This window comes from Myxocyprinus asiaticus, chromosome 16, assembly GCF_019703515.2.
Source record: "Myxocyprinus asiaticus isolate MX2 ecotype Aquarium Trade chromosome 16, UBuf_Myxa_2, whole genome shotgun sequence".
Classification (NCBI taxonomy): Eukaryota; Metazoa; Chordata; class Actinopteri; order Cypriniformes; family Catostomidae; genus Myxocyprinus; species Myxocyprinus asiaticus.
The window spans coordinates 3,621,908-3,642,115 of record NC_059359.1 but is presented as its reverse complement, the minus strand read 5'-3'; the positions used below and the strand labels follow the sequence as shown (position 1 = coordinate 3,642,115).

The following is a 20,208-nucleotide window of genomic DNA, read 5'->3' as shown; positions in this document are numbered from 1 at the left end:
GTGTTAGACTACTGAGCACGGTAAAAATTAAACTTTTATAAACAATTATGTTATTCCTGCAACAACTTAATAACAATTAGACAGCGGTGCATAATGGACTGCAGCAGAACAGCAACAAGGATATCCATTATTGGGGGGGACATTCTGGCCATATCTGATTATTGAGGGGGATAGTATATTGTGGTTACGGCCCTGATTGTATGGACAAACAGAGCTGAAATCTTCACTTCGGTTCTATTGAAGAAGGAAATTCATACACATCTGGGATGGCTTAAAGTTAAGTAAATCATGAGAGGATTTTAATTTTTGGGTGAACTAACTCTAAGTTAATATATTCAGATTTGTTAAAGACTCCAAGTAGGAATTTGTTTAGGGCCTCAATATGCTCAGAAATTACCTTGATATCTACTGTAAATGTGTTTTGCATGAGTAGAAATACTGAACTTTAAGTTCTTGCTTTTAGTTCTTTATTTTGAACATTAGAAACCAGAGATATAATCCACAAAATAATCAGATTTGACCCAAGAGGGGAACTGAAACCACAACTGCACACAATAGAAACACCGGCCTGATTTTCCTGAATGAACAAGACTGATGTTAGACACTGGTTACTAAATCATACTGACTCAACAACCAACGAGTGAGTCCAGTTCTGAAATAGACATTTACCGTTGGATCTGTGATGCAGCTTACATGCACACGACATGATGCAGCTTGAAGTCTGGCTTCTGTCATGTCCTGGTGATATTACACTGTCTATCCACAATAATGTCCATAATAATATGTCACTTTCCACTGACCTAACTATTAGGAGAAAAGGCTGTCTTTAAAGAGCCCCAAAAGAGAAATGTGTGACAATTGAAAGTGAAACCATGAAATCGACGCTTTTTTCATGCTTGAGAAACATAGCGTTGGGAAGACTGAATCATTTAAGTGAATCAGTTCGTTGTAGTGTTGGGAAGTCCCATTCATTATAGTGAATCGGTTTGTTCGGACTGTCGATTGAAAGTAAAAGATTCACAGATTCATTTGTAAATGTAGCGTTGGGAAGTCCCATTCATTATAGTGAATCGGTTCGTTCGGACTGTCAATTGAAAGTAAAAGATTCACAGATTCATTTGTAAATGTAGTGTTGGGAAGTCCCATTCATTATAGTGAATCGGTTCATTCGGACTGTTCATGTAAATAAACCGATTGAAAGTAAAAGATTCTCAGATTCATTTGTAAATGTAGCATTGGGAAGTCCCATTCATTATAGTGAATCAGTTTGTTAGGACTGTTCATGTAAATGAACCGATTGAAAGTAAAAGATTCACAGATTCATTTGTAAATGTAGCGTTGGAAAGTCCCATTCATTATAGTGAATCGGTTAATTCGGACTGTTCATGTAAATGAACCAACTGAAAGTAAAAGGTTCACAGATTCATTTGTAAATGTAGCGTTGGGAAGTCCCATTCATTATAGTGAATCGGTTCTTTCGGACTGTTCATGTAAATTAACCTATTGATAGTAAAAGGTTCACAGATTCATTTGTAAATGTAGCATTGGGAAGTCCCATTCATTATAGTGAATCGGTTCGTTTGGACTGTTCAAGTAAATTAACTTGTTCAAATAAATGATTCCCCGATTCACTCGAGCCCTTGCGCAGAAGTAACTGCTTATTTTTCAGCTACTGTTTATCACTATACTTTCGTCTCTGTTATATAAAAAAGTGTGTTTTCTAATTTTCCTAATTGTATTTTTAGTAGCTATAATATATGTTCACTTTAATGTAACTGTCACCCTAATTGTTTAATGTTACCCTAAATAAGAGCTTTGTTTTGTGCCACAAAATACTGTTCTCAACTTTTTAATGACATCTTAATTGAGCTTCTAGTCCACTCAGAGGCCGAGATATTCAATGAAACAATGAGGATGGTGCATGAACTGAAAATTAGACTGAATGTCTATGGACGAGCACATCTGTGAGGGCTAAAATGTGTTAGAGCGCCACCTACATTTCAGATCTGTATATTGTGATGGAATGTGATAGAGGAAAAATGTATACTTGCTGCCATCTAGTGGCATAAAATAAGACTTTTCAAAGTGAGGTAGAGTGAACCAGGATGGATTTCAAAGACATTAGTCATTAATCTTACAGTTCATACAAAATCTTTGTTTAAACACTGGCCCTCAACACTTACTTAGTTTACTCATTTTAAACCATGACTTACACTGCACATAAATAACTAATATTGGCATTATATTCATGCTGGTTAGCCAGAGGGGAACTGGCCCCCACAGTGAGCCTGGTTTCTCCCAAGGTTAAGGGGGGGGGGCTCTCTGAAAAATGAGACCAATTTTTTGCAATTAGTCCACTGTATGTGTGAATGGTGAGCTTTTAAATTTGAGTGTGAAAAATTGCAGGCGGCAGCCCAAAAATGCACCAGAGTTTAAGGGGTTAAAGAAAAGATTTTGTGGTAATCAACATTATGCCACAAATGCTGTCAATTGCGCTTAACCTGGAATATTCCTTTAATGTTAATTTCAACATTTACTAATACATTTTAAAAATCTAAAGTTGTATATGTTAACATTAATGCACTATGAAATAACAATGAACAATTGTATTTTTATTAACTAACATTAACAAAGATACATACAGTATATGCTGTACAAAATATATTGTTCATTGTTAGTTCATGATACCTAAAGCATTAACTAATGTTAATGAATGGAACCTCATTGTAAACCTCTATATTTATAATCCATCTACTGTATATTTATATGGACTAAACTACAACTATATTTATAAGATTATATGATTTCATTCTATCCTCAGAAATTCTTTAAAGTCTTATATTTACCCAATTTTTTTCCATGTAGAGTAACTTCATGATTATCTTTTGCACCTCTCACTCTACACCCTCTTTTCTCCTACAGGCTATCCTGATCCAAACACTGCTGAGTGGTGTCTGTTGTGTGTCATGAGCTTTTGTCCTGCAGACATCAGACTAAGCTTGACCCAAACACACTGAGATCTTAGACACTGCCCGTTGCTTATTCAGGTCTGTCAGTGAATAGCAAATTCCAGATACACACTAGGGTGAGTAATAATGGCACTGTCTATCGGCATCACTGCCTTAGTGCAAGAGAAAGCCATAGTCAAGAAATACATTTAAATAGCCATTATAATGTGATGGAATCACAAATAGGATATGCATACGATTCATCTCTCCAGCTCCCAAGAAACCTTTACTCTCCAATAATGTTTTTTTTTTTTTTAGAAGCAATTCACAGTGAGGTCAACGGATGCCTGAATATTCTCAAAGCTAGAGTCATTTCTGGGCTGAGGCTTTTATTTATGTGTATGTGGTAACGGTAGTCTTAAGGAAATTGGGAATTGCTTAATAACATAGTGGATTGATACTGAAATAAAATGGGCAATGTTAAGAATTTTTTGGAATGGGGAAATGATCAGAAAATTACGTCTGTCTTTAACAGTATGATCACACTGGTGTAGAAGGAAGGCCAAATAAAAGCATGGTAAGTTACAGTAAGTCTGACAAAAATGTTGTTTGTCTTTGAAATGAAGTGTTTAAAAGTTGGTGCAATGATTCATTAAAGGTGACCAAAAAATTCATTTTCTCACCCTCATGTTGTTCCAAACCCATATGACGTTTTTCTTTTGTGGAACACAAAAAGAGACTGCTTTGTTTTGCTAAGGCTAGCATTTTATTCTATCCTAAATAACATTGTTGTCTCCTTGATAAACAAGTACGCTAACTTTTGAAAAAATAAATAATAATAAATAACAGGTAGGTGGCAAAAGTTTTTGATTGTATAAAAAAAAAGTTATAAATAATTTTCACAGTAAATATTGAAATTGCTTATGTATATTTATTTATTTAGTTTATCATAGTTTTAAAAATGTAATATTATAATCATGGATTTTTATATTTTAAGATGGAAACTTTTTTAAGTAAAAATCTGTTAGATTAAAAAAGTATCATTATTAAAAAATAATTGATGAGCAAAAAAGTTCTCAAGGCTTAAAAAAATTATAATTATAATCTGTGAAAGATTAAAAAAGTATCATTATTGAAAAATAATTGATGAAGCCATGACAGAAAAAGTTCTTTAGATTTTTTTTAATAAAAATCTTTTAGATTAAAAAAGTATCATTATTAAAAAATAATTGATGAATCTACAACAAAAAAAGTTCTCAAGGCTTAAAAAAAAAAAAAAAAAATCTGTTAAAGATTAAAAAAAGTATCATTACTGAAAAATATTGATGAAGCCCTGAAAAATGTCTGTGCCAATAATGTCTCCCTATGTCTTCCATTTGTTACTCTCACCATTTAAGTTAAAACTGCAAACAAGTTAATGCAAGCTCTTTGTCTTTTTTCCAATATCATTTCCTTCATCATCAGTGACTGTGGTGTACTGATGTTTCATCACTTCCTTTTCTCTAAAAATTAAGAAATAATACACTTCCATCCTGCAGACTTACACGTACACAAACTGACAGGCAACCACACTGACATTTCCCAGCCAACAATTGTTCTCAGAAGTGAAAACCTTTTAAATATTAACACGACAACTTTTGAACGAGGTTCTTCTGTTGACCCACATAGTGCTGGTGAATGTGACTCCTTTATATCACCCAGTGATTGATGCCCTCATACTCCCTTCTGTTTGTATTGAGGGAAGTGAATGATGGGGTACAATGTTGTTGCAATAAGCTCTGACTTCGGTTTTAATTCTGGCTGAATAAACACTCCATACAAAACGTAATCAAACAAAGTTTATCCACTATTTGCTGATGCCCAATTCAGTCTCAAGTTTCCCTGCAATGTTTTTCTTTTCGTACTAAGATAATAACACTCTCCATGTGAGTTGTGTTGTTTTGACATTCAATGCCCTCTTCCTCATCTCACCAGGAAGTATTACAATGTTTATTGAGCTGCAATAAATCATGCATTCATGTAAAACTACAACAAAGTCATTGTTTTACATTTATTACAGTGCCCTTATTACAGGGACAATCCCCTGGAGCAACCTAGAGTTAAGTGCCTTGCTCAAGAACACAATGGTGGTGCCTGTGGGGATTGAACCAATAACCTTTTGCTTACCAGTTCAGTGCTTTAGTCCACTACACCACCACCACTCCAGTTTTCAAAGTGCGTCGATCTCCTGTGGTTCCGGAAGACCGCTTTTCTCTGTTTCAGGAGGTTCCTTCTTGGAAATCCAGAGGATTCATGGGCAATGGCACCAACATCTGCTGAAAATGGCCCTTGTCATTGCGCCCAGGGCATTCCTCACAGCTGCAGAAGTGAAGTAAAAGATAAGCGGGTCCAAGCAGGCATTGAATGTGCTGAGAAGCAGGGTTTTGTCCCTCCAACCTGGGCTTTGCTTGATTATGAAACCAACCACATGGGAGATGTTGTAGTGTCAAACACCAAAAGTGTGCCCAAAGTCAGACCAATTGCCCTCAACTTCCTCCGCCGGCCAATAGTTAGCAGCCTCAAGAGTATGTGAATTCAATTTATGTAGCAGAAGCTGCAAATGAGAAAAGGAATGCAGAAGAGAACCACACATTGCTCTAGACATACGGGTAGGAGGATCTCAAGCTGAGCATCGGTGAATCCGTCATAGCAGATGTTCCATTGTGGAGGTCCCATTTCAGACGGTTGTAGTAGACAATGCTCAGATGGAGGACAGAAAACATTCAAATGAAGATGCTGGCCAGCATGGCATTGATGGGTCTTCTCCTCAAGGAGTTTTGGATGGGGAAGGCCACTCCAAGGAAGCAGTCCATGCTCTTGGCAGTCTGGAAGAAGGTGCTGTTGTAGATAGTCATGTAGAACACATAGCCAGACAGTGGACACAGGTCGTATGTTATACTCCAGACCATATCATTGGCCACTTCTTGCATCTTAAAGGATAAGAAGAAGGTGAGATCTGAGATGGTGAGGTTGAGGAGGAGGATGTCAATGGGGTCGGATTCTTCAAAGCCTTGCGGCTGAATGTGTAGAAAGCCAAGATATTGGCCGGGAAGCCGATGATGAAGGTGATGATGTAGACGGAAAAACACAGGTGAAAATCACACTTTTGCGTGGTTGCTTCGTTCCATACATTCATTGTGAGAAGGAACCCTGGTGAGAGTTGTTTCACTTCTTAAAATCCCATTCACAAAAGTGATTACATTTATGCATTTTGGTAGATGCTTTTAATTCAAGTTATACATTTTATCAATGTGGTTGTTGGGAATTGAGACCATGACCATGACCTTGGCATTGCTAGAGCCAAGCTGTACCAGTTGAGATACAGAAACATGAAGTAAAACTTTGATAGTCACATTGATAAATGGTAAGTGTAAAGTGGTAAGTCAATAATGCTTAACAAACAGGCCTGACTGGGTTGGCATAAGATAGCACCATTGGACTGTAAAACAATAACTAGATTCTATAAAATGGTTTCATGTGACGACCAGGAATAAATGGAATATGTACCCTCTGAACTCCGCAGATTACCACAGAGTTGGAATGTCCATCGTTTATATAATTCTACACAACGTTGGGGAGTAACACTAAGGCCACGTCGACAGAAATCTGTTTTTGTTTAAAAACTCTGTTTTCAGTTTCCTAATTTCATCGTTTTTAAAAGTATGCGTTAATGAATAGCGTTTTCAAAATGCTCTGTTTTCAGTGGAGGAAAATGCTGTTCTAGTGTGGATGAGAGGCGTAAAAGCCAAAACATACTCTAAGCAAGGACGTGAACACAGATGTGATTGCTTGGCCAATGCATTGCTTACGTACGGTCTAGTTTAACATGCTTAATGTGTGTTCTTGCGTTATTGTAGCGGTAACCTCACACTGCAAAAAATCACTTTCTTACTGAGCATTTTTGTCTTACTCTTCAGTAAAACTATCCACATATCTTTAAAACAAGAAAAAATTCATCGAGAAGCAGAATGGTATAAGATATTAAATGTTGTGTTCAGAGAAATGTAACAAACTTTGGTGGGGTTTATACTTAAAACAAGAAAAACTATTTGCCAGTGGGGTAAGAAAATTCAACTTGTTTTGCATTTGAATCAAGGTTTTTTTCTTACCCTATTGGCAGATAGTTTTTTCTTGTCATAAGGATAAACCGCACCACATTTTGTTACATTTCTCTGAAAACAAGACAAAATATCTTATGCCATTTTGCTTCTCAAGTAAATGTATCTTGTTTTAAGAAAGTTTAGATATTTTTTTTCTGGAAAACAAGACAAAAATACGCAGTAATAATTTGTATTTATTTATATTTTTTGCTGTGCAGTACTCAAGTGGACGACAGAGTTACCTTCAAAAGTCTGTGCCATTAAACTGGATGTGTTATTATTCTGGTAAGTTGCTATAAATATATTTACTTTACTTACTTGCCGAGCAATATTCTCTTCAAATTGTTGATCTGCCATGACAGTAGTTGACTTGAAAGAAAAACTCACCACAGAAACAGCTCACACTAATCTTACTATAGCGCCCCTTGTGGACAACCTTGGAGCTCAGAGCAGGTCTGTCATTAATAGTTAAAAATCAACTGCCCCATGACAAAAAAAAAATGAATGGGATAGATGCAGCTTACAACAGTAGACCACTCTGATGTTACGTTATATTGATTCACTCTCTTTTCAGCAGCGACTGGTGTCTGTTCACTGATGACTTCTGCAACAACTGTTTACTTTCCATTTTCAATATTGAGCAATGATAAGGGAAAATTATTAAATAAGCACTAGATCCATCCCTCTGCAGTATCTGGATATGACACCTTATATAGACATTAATGTGTATAGCTCTGTGCATGTAATAAAGTCAAATGGTGTAGACGGAACACTCTTATCTGGATTTATACTCCTATAAGTGTATGTGGGAGATGTCTAAATAGTCAATGGGTGTGCGTTTGCATACACAGGAGAGACAGGGAGTGTGATGAATCAGTCTAGCCCAGTGCTTTTCCTCCACTTTTGCACTCCCCATCAAAGCTCTAAGCATTCAAAGCTATCCCTATACATCCCTCTTTCTGGCTCTAATGTGTCCTCAAAAGCTGATAAAGCCATGAATGAATCCCTATTTTCCACCATCGACATTCAGAAAGTCATGGAAATACCCAATGTTTCAGAACTAATCTCCCATATATAGAAAGTTGGAAAGTCAGCCCTTTCACAGTGATGTTTGATGCACTCCACACATAATACTGTGTTTCACACCGTAGAAATAGCGCCGCTCAAAAGGAAAATTATTCATTATTTACAGTACTCACCCTCATGTCTTGCAAACCTGTATGCAATCGTTTTTTTTTTTCTGTGTAAAAACAGGAAAAAAGAGTTTTTTAAGAGTATTCATGCAGTTCTTGTCCATGATAACAACTTTGTGTAAGGAATTAATCAAAATTACAACTGTTATTCACTGGTAATCTATCCATCTCACAAGTCTCATTTATGGTCGCATTATTCAAACATGCCACATCTCAGTTGCTGATGTGACCAATGATGAGAACCAATGGCATTTGGCGTCAATGATTTCAGACCTAGTAAAGGCGCCATGTTTTAAATTAACCTCGTGCGACCCCGAGTCACACATGCGTGGATGTTGTATTTTGGCTTCGTTATACACAACGCATAATTTGAATTCATTTTAACAGACTGAATACTGTTCACAACACTCTAGACTGTCATTTAAAAGGTTAACTTCTGCCGCACCGAATCACGTGACACAACAACATACCGTCGATTTCCTTGAAGCGCTCCTACGGACGCAGCGCCAACAAATGTGCCTCTGGTAAGAAATCTCTTTACATTTTTTCATTAACACTTGTTTGGTTGTAAAGAGCAGTCTCTAGTTTTGTTTGATATGCCACTTTAAAAATCAGTTAATTTTTTGCGCGTCAGCATGCTGATAAATACAATGTCTACATATGTGGACACTGGCACCGCATTTCCTCAGAAGTAGGAAAAACATGTTAGTTATTTTTAATAACTTTCAACTCGAACACATCTCTGGGTCATTTCGCTTCATTTAAATATACATTGTGTTATATTTTTTGTAATCACTATACAATACTATTCTATTCATTAACATTAGTAAATGCATTCCTATATATTTACTGCATTTTCACATTGAGAATAAATGGGTGCCTCCAAAAGCATAAAAATGTTGCTTTCAGAGGCTTTATATGGAGTTAGGATGAAAATAAGGTGCATTTAGAACTGTTCTGAGACCAGTGAAGACCGACAGCACACTGGAGGTTAAGTTATTCACTAAATAGGGAGCAAGGGAGCATCCTATAGCTCTCTATGCAGCTAAGTGCATTCACTCCTAAAATCTGATCAAGAGTTCAGTTTCAGGCTGCAGATGATGTTTGGATCACTCAACATGTTTGACAGACATGTGACAATGATAATCAGTACATAGATTCAGAATTTATAATGTATAATTTTATTTTAACATGGTTGGCAGTGATTGGATGATCCTGGACATTACTTTGAATCAGAATTAATTATGCTAATATCGGATGTAATGTCTGTAACGTCTCGAAAACATGAATAACCAACACTCCTGGAAACATAATACACAATTTAATGAAAAAAGTGACTTATCTAAAGCTTAGTGTTCACATATGTGGACATCAATTTTTAGGAAAACTATTTGCTCCAGAATTCTTATTATTTTATTTTTAGATGCTACTAGTTACTAATCAAAAAGGAAAATGGAAAATGCACATAACAGTCACGCGGGGGTCTCAGGAGGTTAACATAGATGTAAAACGAGTTGAGAGCCTTGTGGAAATGTACAACCCCATTTCCGAAAAAGTTGGGACAGTATGAAAAATGCTAATAAAAACAAAAAGGAGTGATTTGTAACTTATATTCTCACATTGCTATATTGAAAACATTACAACTACACATTATATGATGTTTTACCTTGTGAATTTCATTGATATTTTTAAATTTACAGTAATTTAAAATCAAATGATTGCAACACACTCCAAAAAAGTTGAGACAGGGGCAATTTAAGACTAATAACAATTTGACAAGTTAAAATAACAAGGTGATGTGAAACCAGAGATGTTAAACAGGTGAGGCAATTGTGTTATAGTATATAAGGAGCCTCCAAAAACAGCCTAGTCCTTCAAGAGCAAGGATCATTTGAGACTTGTCAATTTGCCAACAGATGCTTCAGCAAACAATCCAGCACTTTGAGAACAATGTTCCTCAGAGACAGATTGGAAGGATTTTGGGCATTTCATTCCCTACAGTGCACAATATAGTTAAAAGATTCAAGGAATCTGGTAAAATCTTGGTGCGTAAAGGGCAAGACGAAAACCACTTCTGAATGCTCCTGATCTCTGTTCCCTCAGACATCACTATCTTAAAAAACATCATTCATCTGTAATGGATATCATGAACATGGGCTTGGGATTACTTTAGTAAACCTTTGTTAGTCAACACCACTTGTCGCTGCATTCACAGATGCAAGTTAAGACTATACCATGTAAAGGAGAAGCCATACATCAACACTGTCCAGAAGCGCTGCCGACTTCTCTGGTCTCGGTCTCATCTTAGATGGAAAGTAGGACAGTGGAACCGTGTTTTTTGGTCTGATGAGTCCACATTTCAAATACTTTTTGAAAAGTACAGCTGTCGTGTTCTCCGGGCCAAAGAGGAAAAGGAATATCCAAGCTGTTATTAGCATCAGGTCTAAAAGCCAGTGTCTGTATGGGCCAGGGGTGTGTCAGTGACCATGGCATGGGTAACTCGCACATCTGTGAGGGCACCATTAATGCAGACAGATATGTACAAATTTTGGAGCAGCCTATACTGCCATCCAGCACCGCCTTTTCCAGGGATGTCCAGGCATTTTCAGCAGGATAATTTCAAACCACATCCTGGCGAATAAGCAGAGAGTGCGGGTGCTAGATTGGCCTGCCTGCAGTCCTGACCATGTCCAGTTGAGAATGTGTGGTGCATTATGAAGCACACCATCCGGCAATGAAGACCCCATACAATTGTGCAGCTGAAGATCTGCATAATGGAGGAATGGGGGAAAATTCCACTTTTTAAACTTAATAAATGTTATTAGAAGAAATGATGTTTCACAGTGGTAAACACTCGACTGTCTCAACTTTTTTGGAGTGTGTTGAAATCATCTGATTTGAAATGACAGTACATCAAAAAATACAATGAAATTCACAAGGAAAAACATCATATAATATTTAGTTGTAGTGCTTTCAGTATAGCAAAGGGTGATTATAATTTACAAATCACACCTTTTTGTTTTTATTAGCATTTTTCATACTGTCCCAACTTTTTCAGAATTGGGGTTGTAATACTATTTATTTATTTAGCAGTTGTTTATAATTTTTTGTTTCACAGATGAGAAAAAAAATAAAAAAGAACCACTGAGGTAGAGTACATCTGTTGTATACTTTCAGTCAGTGTATTATGTGTATAAAACAGCACTACAGTATATCATATGTTCCATATGGAATAGGCCTATAGAAAGTCACAAAGATAAAAAAATAAAAACAAATTCCTGACAACCCATATAATGAACTATATAGTAAATGGTGAGTGATTTTGGACATAGAACACTTGAATCTTTAAAGCACACGTAATTCATATCACTGTCTGTTATCTATGTAAAAATACTGTGAAATTTCAACAAAAGGAAATGTTGGTCTGTCACTTTGCTCTTTGAAGTAACGAATGAATTCATTTGTACACAGACATTGTTATAAGAAACTTTATTTTTAAAATGTCTTATTTTTTTCACACAAATAGAGTTTTTGTCTGTAAAGCTGCTTTGAAATTATGTGTATTGTAAAATAGTGCTATACAAAAACAAAAAGTGTTGCTCTTTGCTCAGACTTCTAATGCCTGATGCTAATACTAAAATGATAGCTAAGTCATGTAATTAAATGAAAAATAATCTATTTTAAATACTTTTAGATGGTTTGGTTAAAGATGCTGTAAGCAGTGGCGTAGCCAAGGGTTGGCCAGGGCCCACCCAAATTAGACCCAGGCCCACCCAGAATATTAAAGATTATTCTTTGACTTAAAATATATATTTATAAAATAGTTTAAAAAATGCATAAATTCTGATTTCTGAAAGTGTGAGGGGGGGTGATGTGTACATTGAAAAGTATTGGAATTTATGTTGGTACTGTACATGCCACAGTGTTGTTTCCCCCTTTTCCTCATCATTACTGTTTAATATGTCAAGGCTGTCTAGCTGTTTAAAATGTTTGACTTCCTTCAAAGCGCTGTAATGTGGAATAATCTGTGTAAAATGTCTAATGGGTTGCATAAGTTTTGTGATCTGCGCCGCAATATCGAGGGAAGCCTGGTTTAATCTAGCTCTGCGCTATCTCTGGAGCGCGTATTATGATAATGCGTGGATAATGATGAAAACCCGTTTGACACCCATACTCAGGATCACGCAGAGCGGTTCACTCACACGAGTGGGTTTGTGATGGAAATCCAGCTTTAAAGCACTGAACGCAAGATGTATATAATTTAATTTGCTTCGGCGACCCAACATTCATATAATGTTCAATCCAGGAAAAACCCTGAAAGCGTCACCCGCCAAAGCGGCTAGTAAGATTGACAGTTACCCGCCACTGCCGAGTTCTACACGCATTTGGCGGGTGGGCGATGTTAATGTCAAGCCCTGTTTACAATAGTAACACCATGGTTAATTTGTAGTGAATGTACTGTAGCTATTTTGAGAGAACACAACCTATTGCAAAGGAATGCAAAACTGTTTCAGAAAATGGGGGGCTCCGTGTTTTAGCCAATATGGCTAAAATCTCATGCGTTCTCTGTCTCTGTCATTTTGAACACTTGGGTTTGCTAACATCGGTGCTGTGTTCAGAATATCAAACTACTATACTACTTTAACTTTTTCTGCAATATGAGATATGGCAGAAATAGTAATAGTATGGTAGTATGCTAATCCATACCAAGCCCGGATTGGTCTTTTTTTTTTCTTTTTTTTTTGTTAAGGAGTGTTATTTTTGAGAGAAGACATTAGTCTAACTGAGTGGCAAGTTTGGAAATAGTTAGCAAAATAGCTAACATCGCTTACAGCACCTTTACTGCACCCACAAATGCAAGAAAAAAATATTATAATGTATAATTTCACAAATTAAGCAAGCTTATGTTATTTTATACAGGACACGGGTCATGTTCTAACCAGCCTGTCTCCTGCATGAGCAACACTTCTCAACCTGAGTGGAACGTGTGCGCTAATTACTAAGCTACAGCTCCAAGTAAGCTTATCTATTTTTGCAGAAAATAAGTGTGCATATTTACATTTGAAATAACATTTACTGGTATAAACTAGTATATGAAAAATAATTAATTTCTTAAAAAGCAATACACCCTTGAATCTTAATACAAAATAATGGCAATAAAAAAATAAATGTACATCATTAAATGTTCAAATCATTCAAAGTGCCGACAAAAAAAACAGGTACAAAAATTAAACAAAATTGGAAAGAAAATTTGCAAAAAGAAAGTGCAATATTTACATGACATTCAGTGTGAAAATGAAGCTAATCAGTCAAACTCAGACCCCCTTGTTGGTCCAGCCATTAGCCAAAGAGGTAGAATCACAAAACACAGGAGACATGCATCTCTTTATATAAATATATGAAATTACAAGCACGCCTACACAATATGAGAATACAAGAAAAATGTAAAAAAAAATGCAGATGTGACAAAGGATAAGTGTGAAATTTCTATGCTACTAGTGGCACCAATTGGAATTTCACTCTGCAGGTTGAACAATGGAAGATGGTGGAGTGTTCCGAAAACCTGTCCGAAAACAATCATTATTTTTTAAATTCTGTTTGGTGCCATTTAAGAATTTAAACATGTCCCCATTGATTCCCAGTTGACACTTCAATCCTAATTTGTTGAATATTTCTTCAATCTCTGTGGTACTATTGCCATGTCACTTCAGAATTTGGTTTAATGGCACAGACATTTGAAGGTATAGGGTTGTTCCCACCAGAGCAATAAAAGAGTGTGCCATAAGAATGTTCAACTGAATGGCACACTTGCAATGCATTGGCCAAGCATTTGTGTACTTGCGTTAGAGGGTGCTATCAGTTGAGCTCTGAGTTCTATCTTCTGAATTCACACAGTTCAACAGGGGGCAGTAGAGACCAAAACGAAAGCAGGGCAGGGTCAGCCGCCTTACCAGTTCTCGCAAGACGTTCTTGAATGTCCCTCTGAGTGCTGAGGAAGAGAAGTAAAATATGAATGGGTCGAGACATGCGTTAAACGTGCTGGTGAGCAGCGCATACACTCGCCAATCAGGGCTGTAGTTGCGCACATACCCCACCACATGCGATACATTGTAGGGCAAGAAACAGATAATGAAGACCAGAAGCGTTCCCAGTGCCATCCCAATTGCCCTGAGTCGCTTCTTGTTGTTGAGGTTGGGTAGATTGGAGAGGATATGAATGAACCTGACGTAGCAGAAGCAGCAGATGAGGAAAGGTGCGCAGAACAGCACTGCGAAAAGCTCCAAGCGCACCGGCAAGAGGATTTTGAGCTGTTCGGGGCTGAATTCATCATAACAAGAATTCCGCTGGGATGGATTGGTGAAGTTGGGGTTGGAATTGTTGTGGTATTGCATGATATAGACGATACTGCAGTGCGCCATGGATACCACCCAGAATATAATGCTGGCTATCACTGCATTCTGGGGATTGCGTTTTAGCTTGTATTTTATGGGGAAAGCCACGCCCAGGTAGCGCTCCACGCTGATGGCCGTCAGATGGAAGGTGCTGTTGTAGATTGTGCCGTAGAAGATGAAACCCGACAGCGGGCAGAGGAAGTACGGCAGTGTCCATTTCATGTTTGCCGCCTCCACCATACGAAATGGCAGGAAGAAGAGGAAGATCAGGTCCGAAATAGTTAAACTGAGCAAAAGGACATCTATGGGGGTGCACCGCTGGCGAACCTTCTTTAAGAAGGTGTAGAAAGCCAGGATGTTGGCTGGAAGGCCAGTGATCAGAGTAAATCCATACACTGCTAACACCAGGTTACTGAGGGCCACAGTCCACACCATTGTCACCGTTTTTGCCAAGTATACAACCCTGCAATAGGAGACAGAGATCATTACTAAAGACAAGACTTATATGTTAAGTTTAACATTTTTAAATACTACTGAAAAGAGCAGCATATGTTGTGTTTTGGATGCTGATCACCAGCATGGTAAACTAATGAGCAGGTGTCCGCAAAAGGCTTCTCAGCTAAATTACCAGCAAGCTCAACCAGGTTAACCAGATCCATGCAGACCCACCCACATTTGCTGCTATGGTGGTCCCAAACTAGACCAGCACTAACCAGCATAAACTTCTGGAGTGTGGACAAATTTGAAATCCATGCTGGTTTAGGGTGCTTTCACAATTGATTCATATACTTGGTCTGAACTTGAATTCGCTTCCTCCCCCTGCTCTCCCTAGTCTTTGTTCACGTCATCATATCTCTACCAGGGGTCGGCAACCTTTTTGACATGGAGTGCCATTTTTTATTTTCCTGGTCAATGGCTGTGCCGACACCCTGTATGCTGGGTTGGAATCCTCAAGGATTAATAGTGGTGTTTTCCTTATTACATTACATGTTGTTCTGAAAGCAAAAAAGAAACAAATGAAACGCAGAATGTAGGCTGTCATCCACACAGCTTGACCGAATCAAAGTGGGCATGTTTACTCATGCGATTAACCAAAAGTGATGCGCGGCCGGCTTGTGATGCGCGAATGGCTTGCACGCGCTGTACGAGTCTGTTGGGTATACTACAGCCTCGTCACATTTTAACTTTGTGTTTAGCCTCCCATTCAGCTGATAAAAACATGCTGCGTGATCATGAGGATGGATTACATCAAGATGTAGATTAGAATACAGGTGTGGAATTTCATATTAATAGTTTACTCCTCTCTCGCCATTGCTGGCGTGCTAATGATTACCCCTCTGCGTGCTATAGGTTGCCGACCACTGCACTATACGGTTACGTCATCAACATGAGAACTCATGGCAGCTGTTTACCACAGTAGGTAATGACTCAGGAGGAGAAGACATCAGTTGCAGTGTTATTGAAGTATTTTTACTAGTGTTGTCAGTCAGTTCAAAATTTTAATCGCGATTAATCGCATACATTTTCTGTAGTAAAGCACGATTAATCGTGCATTGATTTCCTTCTTAGAAAGAGAAAACAAAATAATATGTAACAATATAATGCTTCATTAACATTTTACAAACAAAGCCTTCCACAGTATAAAGATAGAAATGCTCTAAAATAGCACCAGTTCAAGTAACATTAAATGTTTCCCAAAGTGTAAGTGTAAGTTTGACTAATTTAAATAACTAGTCCCCACATAGGCTGCATTTTCATTGCAATGGGCAATAAATCTCTTAAATTCTCATTCCCCACAATATTAATCTGCCAGTAGACTGTGGCTATCCGCTTTGTTACAGCAATTGTTCATGATTCGCATCAGGTTTTCAGTGCCAGCGTCAAGTGCCACTTTGAACTCCATGCTTTCAGCCAAAAACGTCTCATTTTGCATTTTGGTGATATTTAAGAGACTTGCCGTGCTTCTGTGGTTATTAAAATTCTCCTTACTTAGGCTGAAAAATAGTTGATTTCTGTCACATATTCCATCTAGGCTTTTTTTGTACAACAAAATAGCATTAAGAGCTTCTTTCCCCATAACTTTATCATTGACACTGAATCACTGTTATATGTGTTTGTGGTGTGCGTCAGTGTAATGACTTCGGGTGGACACATTACAATGTTCTGTCTTCCAACCAGTATTTATGCTGGTATATGCTGTATTAACTGAAAAAGCCTTAATCGCGATAAAGAAAAATGAATGCGAATGCATAAACTTTTTTGCATTTCCACGTTAATTTTGACAGTTCTTATTTTTACCCTTTGGATTTACTACCAAAACATTACATGCACAGAATGGCACTTGCGTATGTCTGCCTCAGATGCATTGAATGTGCAATGATGTGAAGAAAGCTAGCGTTTGTCTGCTGTGGACCTGAAAGAGGTGTGAAGAATGTGAGCTACTCTCTGAAGGTGATTTATTTGGAGACAAGCAGGTATGAGAAATAATAATTGCAACTATGCAAAAGCGCAAATTATACTCTACATCATCAATAGCGGTTTACATACATGGTATAGGACATATTGCGTTCATATCAGCAGCAAACCGTACTGGAGTTCACATGAACCATACCCCAGACCACTCAAGAAGGATATTGCTGCAGGCAGAGCTCCAAAAAGGGGCAAGAGCTCCAAACCGCCTGCAAAGATATAGGGAGCCCCTAACCTAACCCTTTCCCTAACCTTAATTGTGAGTGGAAGTGACCTCCAAAAGGGGGTGGAATCTTCAAAAGAGGGTGGAGTTACTCCAGACCCACCCTCTTTTGGAGATTCCGCCCTTATTTGGAGGTCTCTGGCCTGCAGCTATACCTACTTGGACCATTCAGGTGCAGTTCATGGGTGTGCACTTGAGTTCAGAAAACAGTGTTCACATCAACCATATAACTTAAACTTTGACGTCAAATGAACCCGGGTGCGTACCAAACATTCTAGTGTGAAAGCATACTTGAGCTGTTTTTTTAAGCCCACTCCAACAAATGCAATAGATAAGTATACAGCTACTCTAACTACTCATACCAACACTTAAAAACACTTGAAATGCCACCAATATAGTACAAAAATGTTTCTGTTTGCTCACAGCCATTGAGCTAAGAGATGTTACTCAAATAACAGCCAATTTTTGATGGCCCTCAAGCTACAGCAACACATGCTCTTGTGAATCCAAACAGCCTCACTGTTCCATAAGTATGAAGGGTTTAATTATTGAAGAGTTTCTTGTTGAAGAAGTCTTTTGAAATGCAGTTGAAATTGGAATCAAATCTAACTGAGAGCTTGTGAATCCGAACCACATTAAATTGGGAAATCGTCAGTAACTAATAAAAATAGCCCTGATAAAAATGTTAACAGACATCATACAGACATAAAAGGAAGTGATCAGTGCGAACTACCGTTGTTACATTTAACTACAAACAAGAGGTTTAAGGCAGTAAATAATGCTATTTTTGATTAATGACAAAAAACACTCCAAAATGTATGGGGCTGACTAAACCAGACAGCTGTGTGTTGAACATATGGAGCTATAGCCTATACAGTCTGTCTGGTTTAGGGGTCAAATAGTCAATAGTTAAAACAGCACTTGAAATGCATCATGGAGCTTCTAGAGATATATGATGTTGTTGCAAAATTATAATAATAAAAATCTGCAAATGACGTGGTGAGATGGAAATTAGTAATGAGGTTCTGTTGGTATTGCAAATTTAACAGTGTAAGTTTATTAGCCTTATGAGTTAGGTATCTGCTGAACAAATTAATTCTCATACAGATGTTTGGTAAATGTGTCTTCTTTTAAACCCTGCTGAAAAAGCCTAAGCTTATGTGTTGGTCTTAGCTGGTCTCCCAGCCTGGTCAGGTTGGTCTGTTGGGTGGTTTTAGAGGGGTTTTTGGGCACTTTTCAGCCATTCAGACTGGGAGACCAACTGAAACCTGCTACCTAACAAACCAGCCTAATTTTCAGCAAGGTAAGAGCTAAATATCAAATCTCAATCGCTTTATGAAAATACTGAAAATCCCATTGTAGTGGGAATTAATAAATTAACTAACACTAACATTTGTTAAGTTATGCTAGCCATTTTGCAAAATTCTATGGCATTTTGAGAAACTGATCATTTTGCAGTGGTCTCAATTTTTTCCAGAGCTTTATTTTAGAACAAATCAAAAAAAGATCAGTGATCAAATCTACAGTGTAGACAGAAAGGTGATTGTAATTGTTCAGAAAAGATCATATTTGACGCTGACATTAAGGAATATATTTTGTGTGCTATGATTCTTGGGTTCTAGCTGACTGGACCCAATGTTTGACAGTCATTCAATTATATGATATTTATTTTGTTTAACATGAAAATACATGGTTTCTACACTTTAGTTCTAATTATTAAAGTCTGTTAAAAGCTCAGTTGATATGCTTTCTTTCAAATGATATCATATATTCTTAAAACATACTATTAAAAAAAAATTAAAAATCACATATTCTTTTCACATATTCTCAATAATTCTCTAAAACGGTCCTATGCCCCTGACTGATGGCCATTAAAAAGTAGTCTTTTTTTTTTTTTTTTTTTTTTGCATGCAATACAATACAAAAATCATACTCTCACACACAAAAATCATTATAGTATAGTAGATGTTTTCCCAGTGACTTTTTTGGAGGGCTCCTATCAGTGTTTGTAACATTTCTTAACAGAAATGGATTCTTGTTTTCCCGTTTGCTGCAAGGATTTATAATATAGAGTGATCAGTCACATGGCATTTAGGACTCTAACCAAGCAAATGCCATATAGATGAATGAGACTCTCGCCAGGTGTATTAGACCTCTATGGGATTAAAATACCTTTGAACAGTTTATTGTGATTTACATTTTTTTTTTTATTATTATTATTATTGATTCTTTGAACAGTTTATTAAAATAGTTACAGAAATGTTTTCTTTTCAAGAGGCAAGGCATGATTCCTCCAACCATAAAAACAGTACACATTAACCAGTAGTAGTGATCTAGATATATGTGAAACACACCTTTGAGCTTATATAAAGTGAATTTTCAACACGTAAAAAAACAAAAAAACAAAATTAAAACATTCAAAAAACGATTATACTTCTGTAGCCTATAAAACAGAGAATATTAATGTAATTTTGCAAGTCCAAAATGGACATTTTTAAACTTGTAAAGACTGTTTACCTGGTGAAACAATCTTGACCTTAAAATGAAACAAACTCTTCAAGTATTACACTCTCAAACCAAACAGAAGAAAATAGAAGCAGCAAGACATATTTCATACCTTAAAAGGTCAGTCCAGAAGCGTAGACTCGGTGACAGTGTTACTTTCACTCCCATATAATGCTTATTTTAATGAGGTCATCGTGACATACACGCAGTATAATGACAAAACAGGACAGACGCAACACTTCCTGTTGTACACCAGCACAATTTCAGTAAATGATTTTACAATATTGATTGGCTTTTATTTATTTATTTCAAATTTAAATACATGTTCCAGACAGCATT

The 20,208-nt window shown here is 37.1% G+C and overlaps 1 protein-coding gene and 1 pseudogene across 2 annotated transcripts; both read right to left on the bottom strand.

Annotated features, from left to right (window-relative positions):
- Positions 1–6,123, bottom strand: part of LOC127454543 (free fatty acid receptor 3-like) — a 36,248-nt pseudogene extending 30,125 nt beyond the window's left edge.
- Positions 6,124–9,646: 3,523 nt separating this feature from the next.
- LOC127454306 (free fatty acid receptor 3-like) lies at positions 9,647–20,086 on the bottom strand. Of its 2 annotated transcripts, none has more exons than XM_051721416.1 (2): positions 19,982–20,086; positions 9,647–15,135 (listed from the first exon to the last, which is right to left on the bottom strand). In XM_051721416.1, the coding sequence occupies exons 1-2, from the start codon at positions 20,035–20,037 to the stop codon at positions 14,124–14,126; spliced, it is 1,068 nt and encodes a 355-aa protein (XP_051577376.1). In that variant the 5' UTR covers positions 20,038–20,086; the 3' UTR covers positions 9,647–14,123. The 2 variants fall into 2 exon arrangements, with proteins under 2 accessions (XP_051577376.1, XP_051577377.1); XM_051721417.1 differs by lacking the exon at positions 19,982–20,086 and adding an exon at positions 19,882–19,968.
- Between the last annotated feature and the right edge of the window lie 122 nt (positions 20,087–20,208).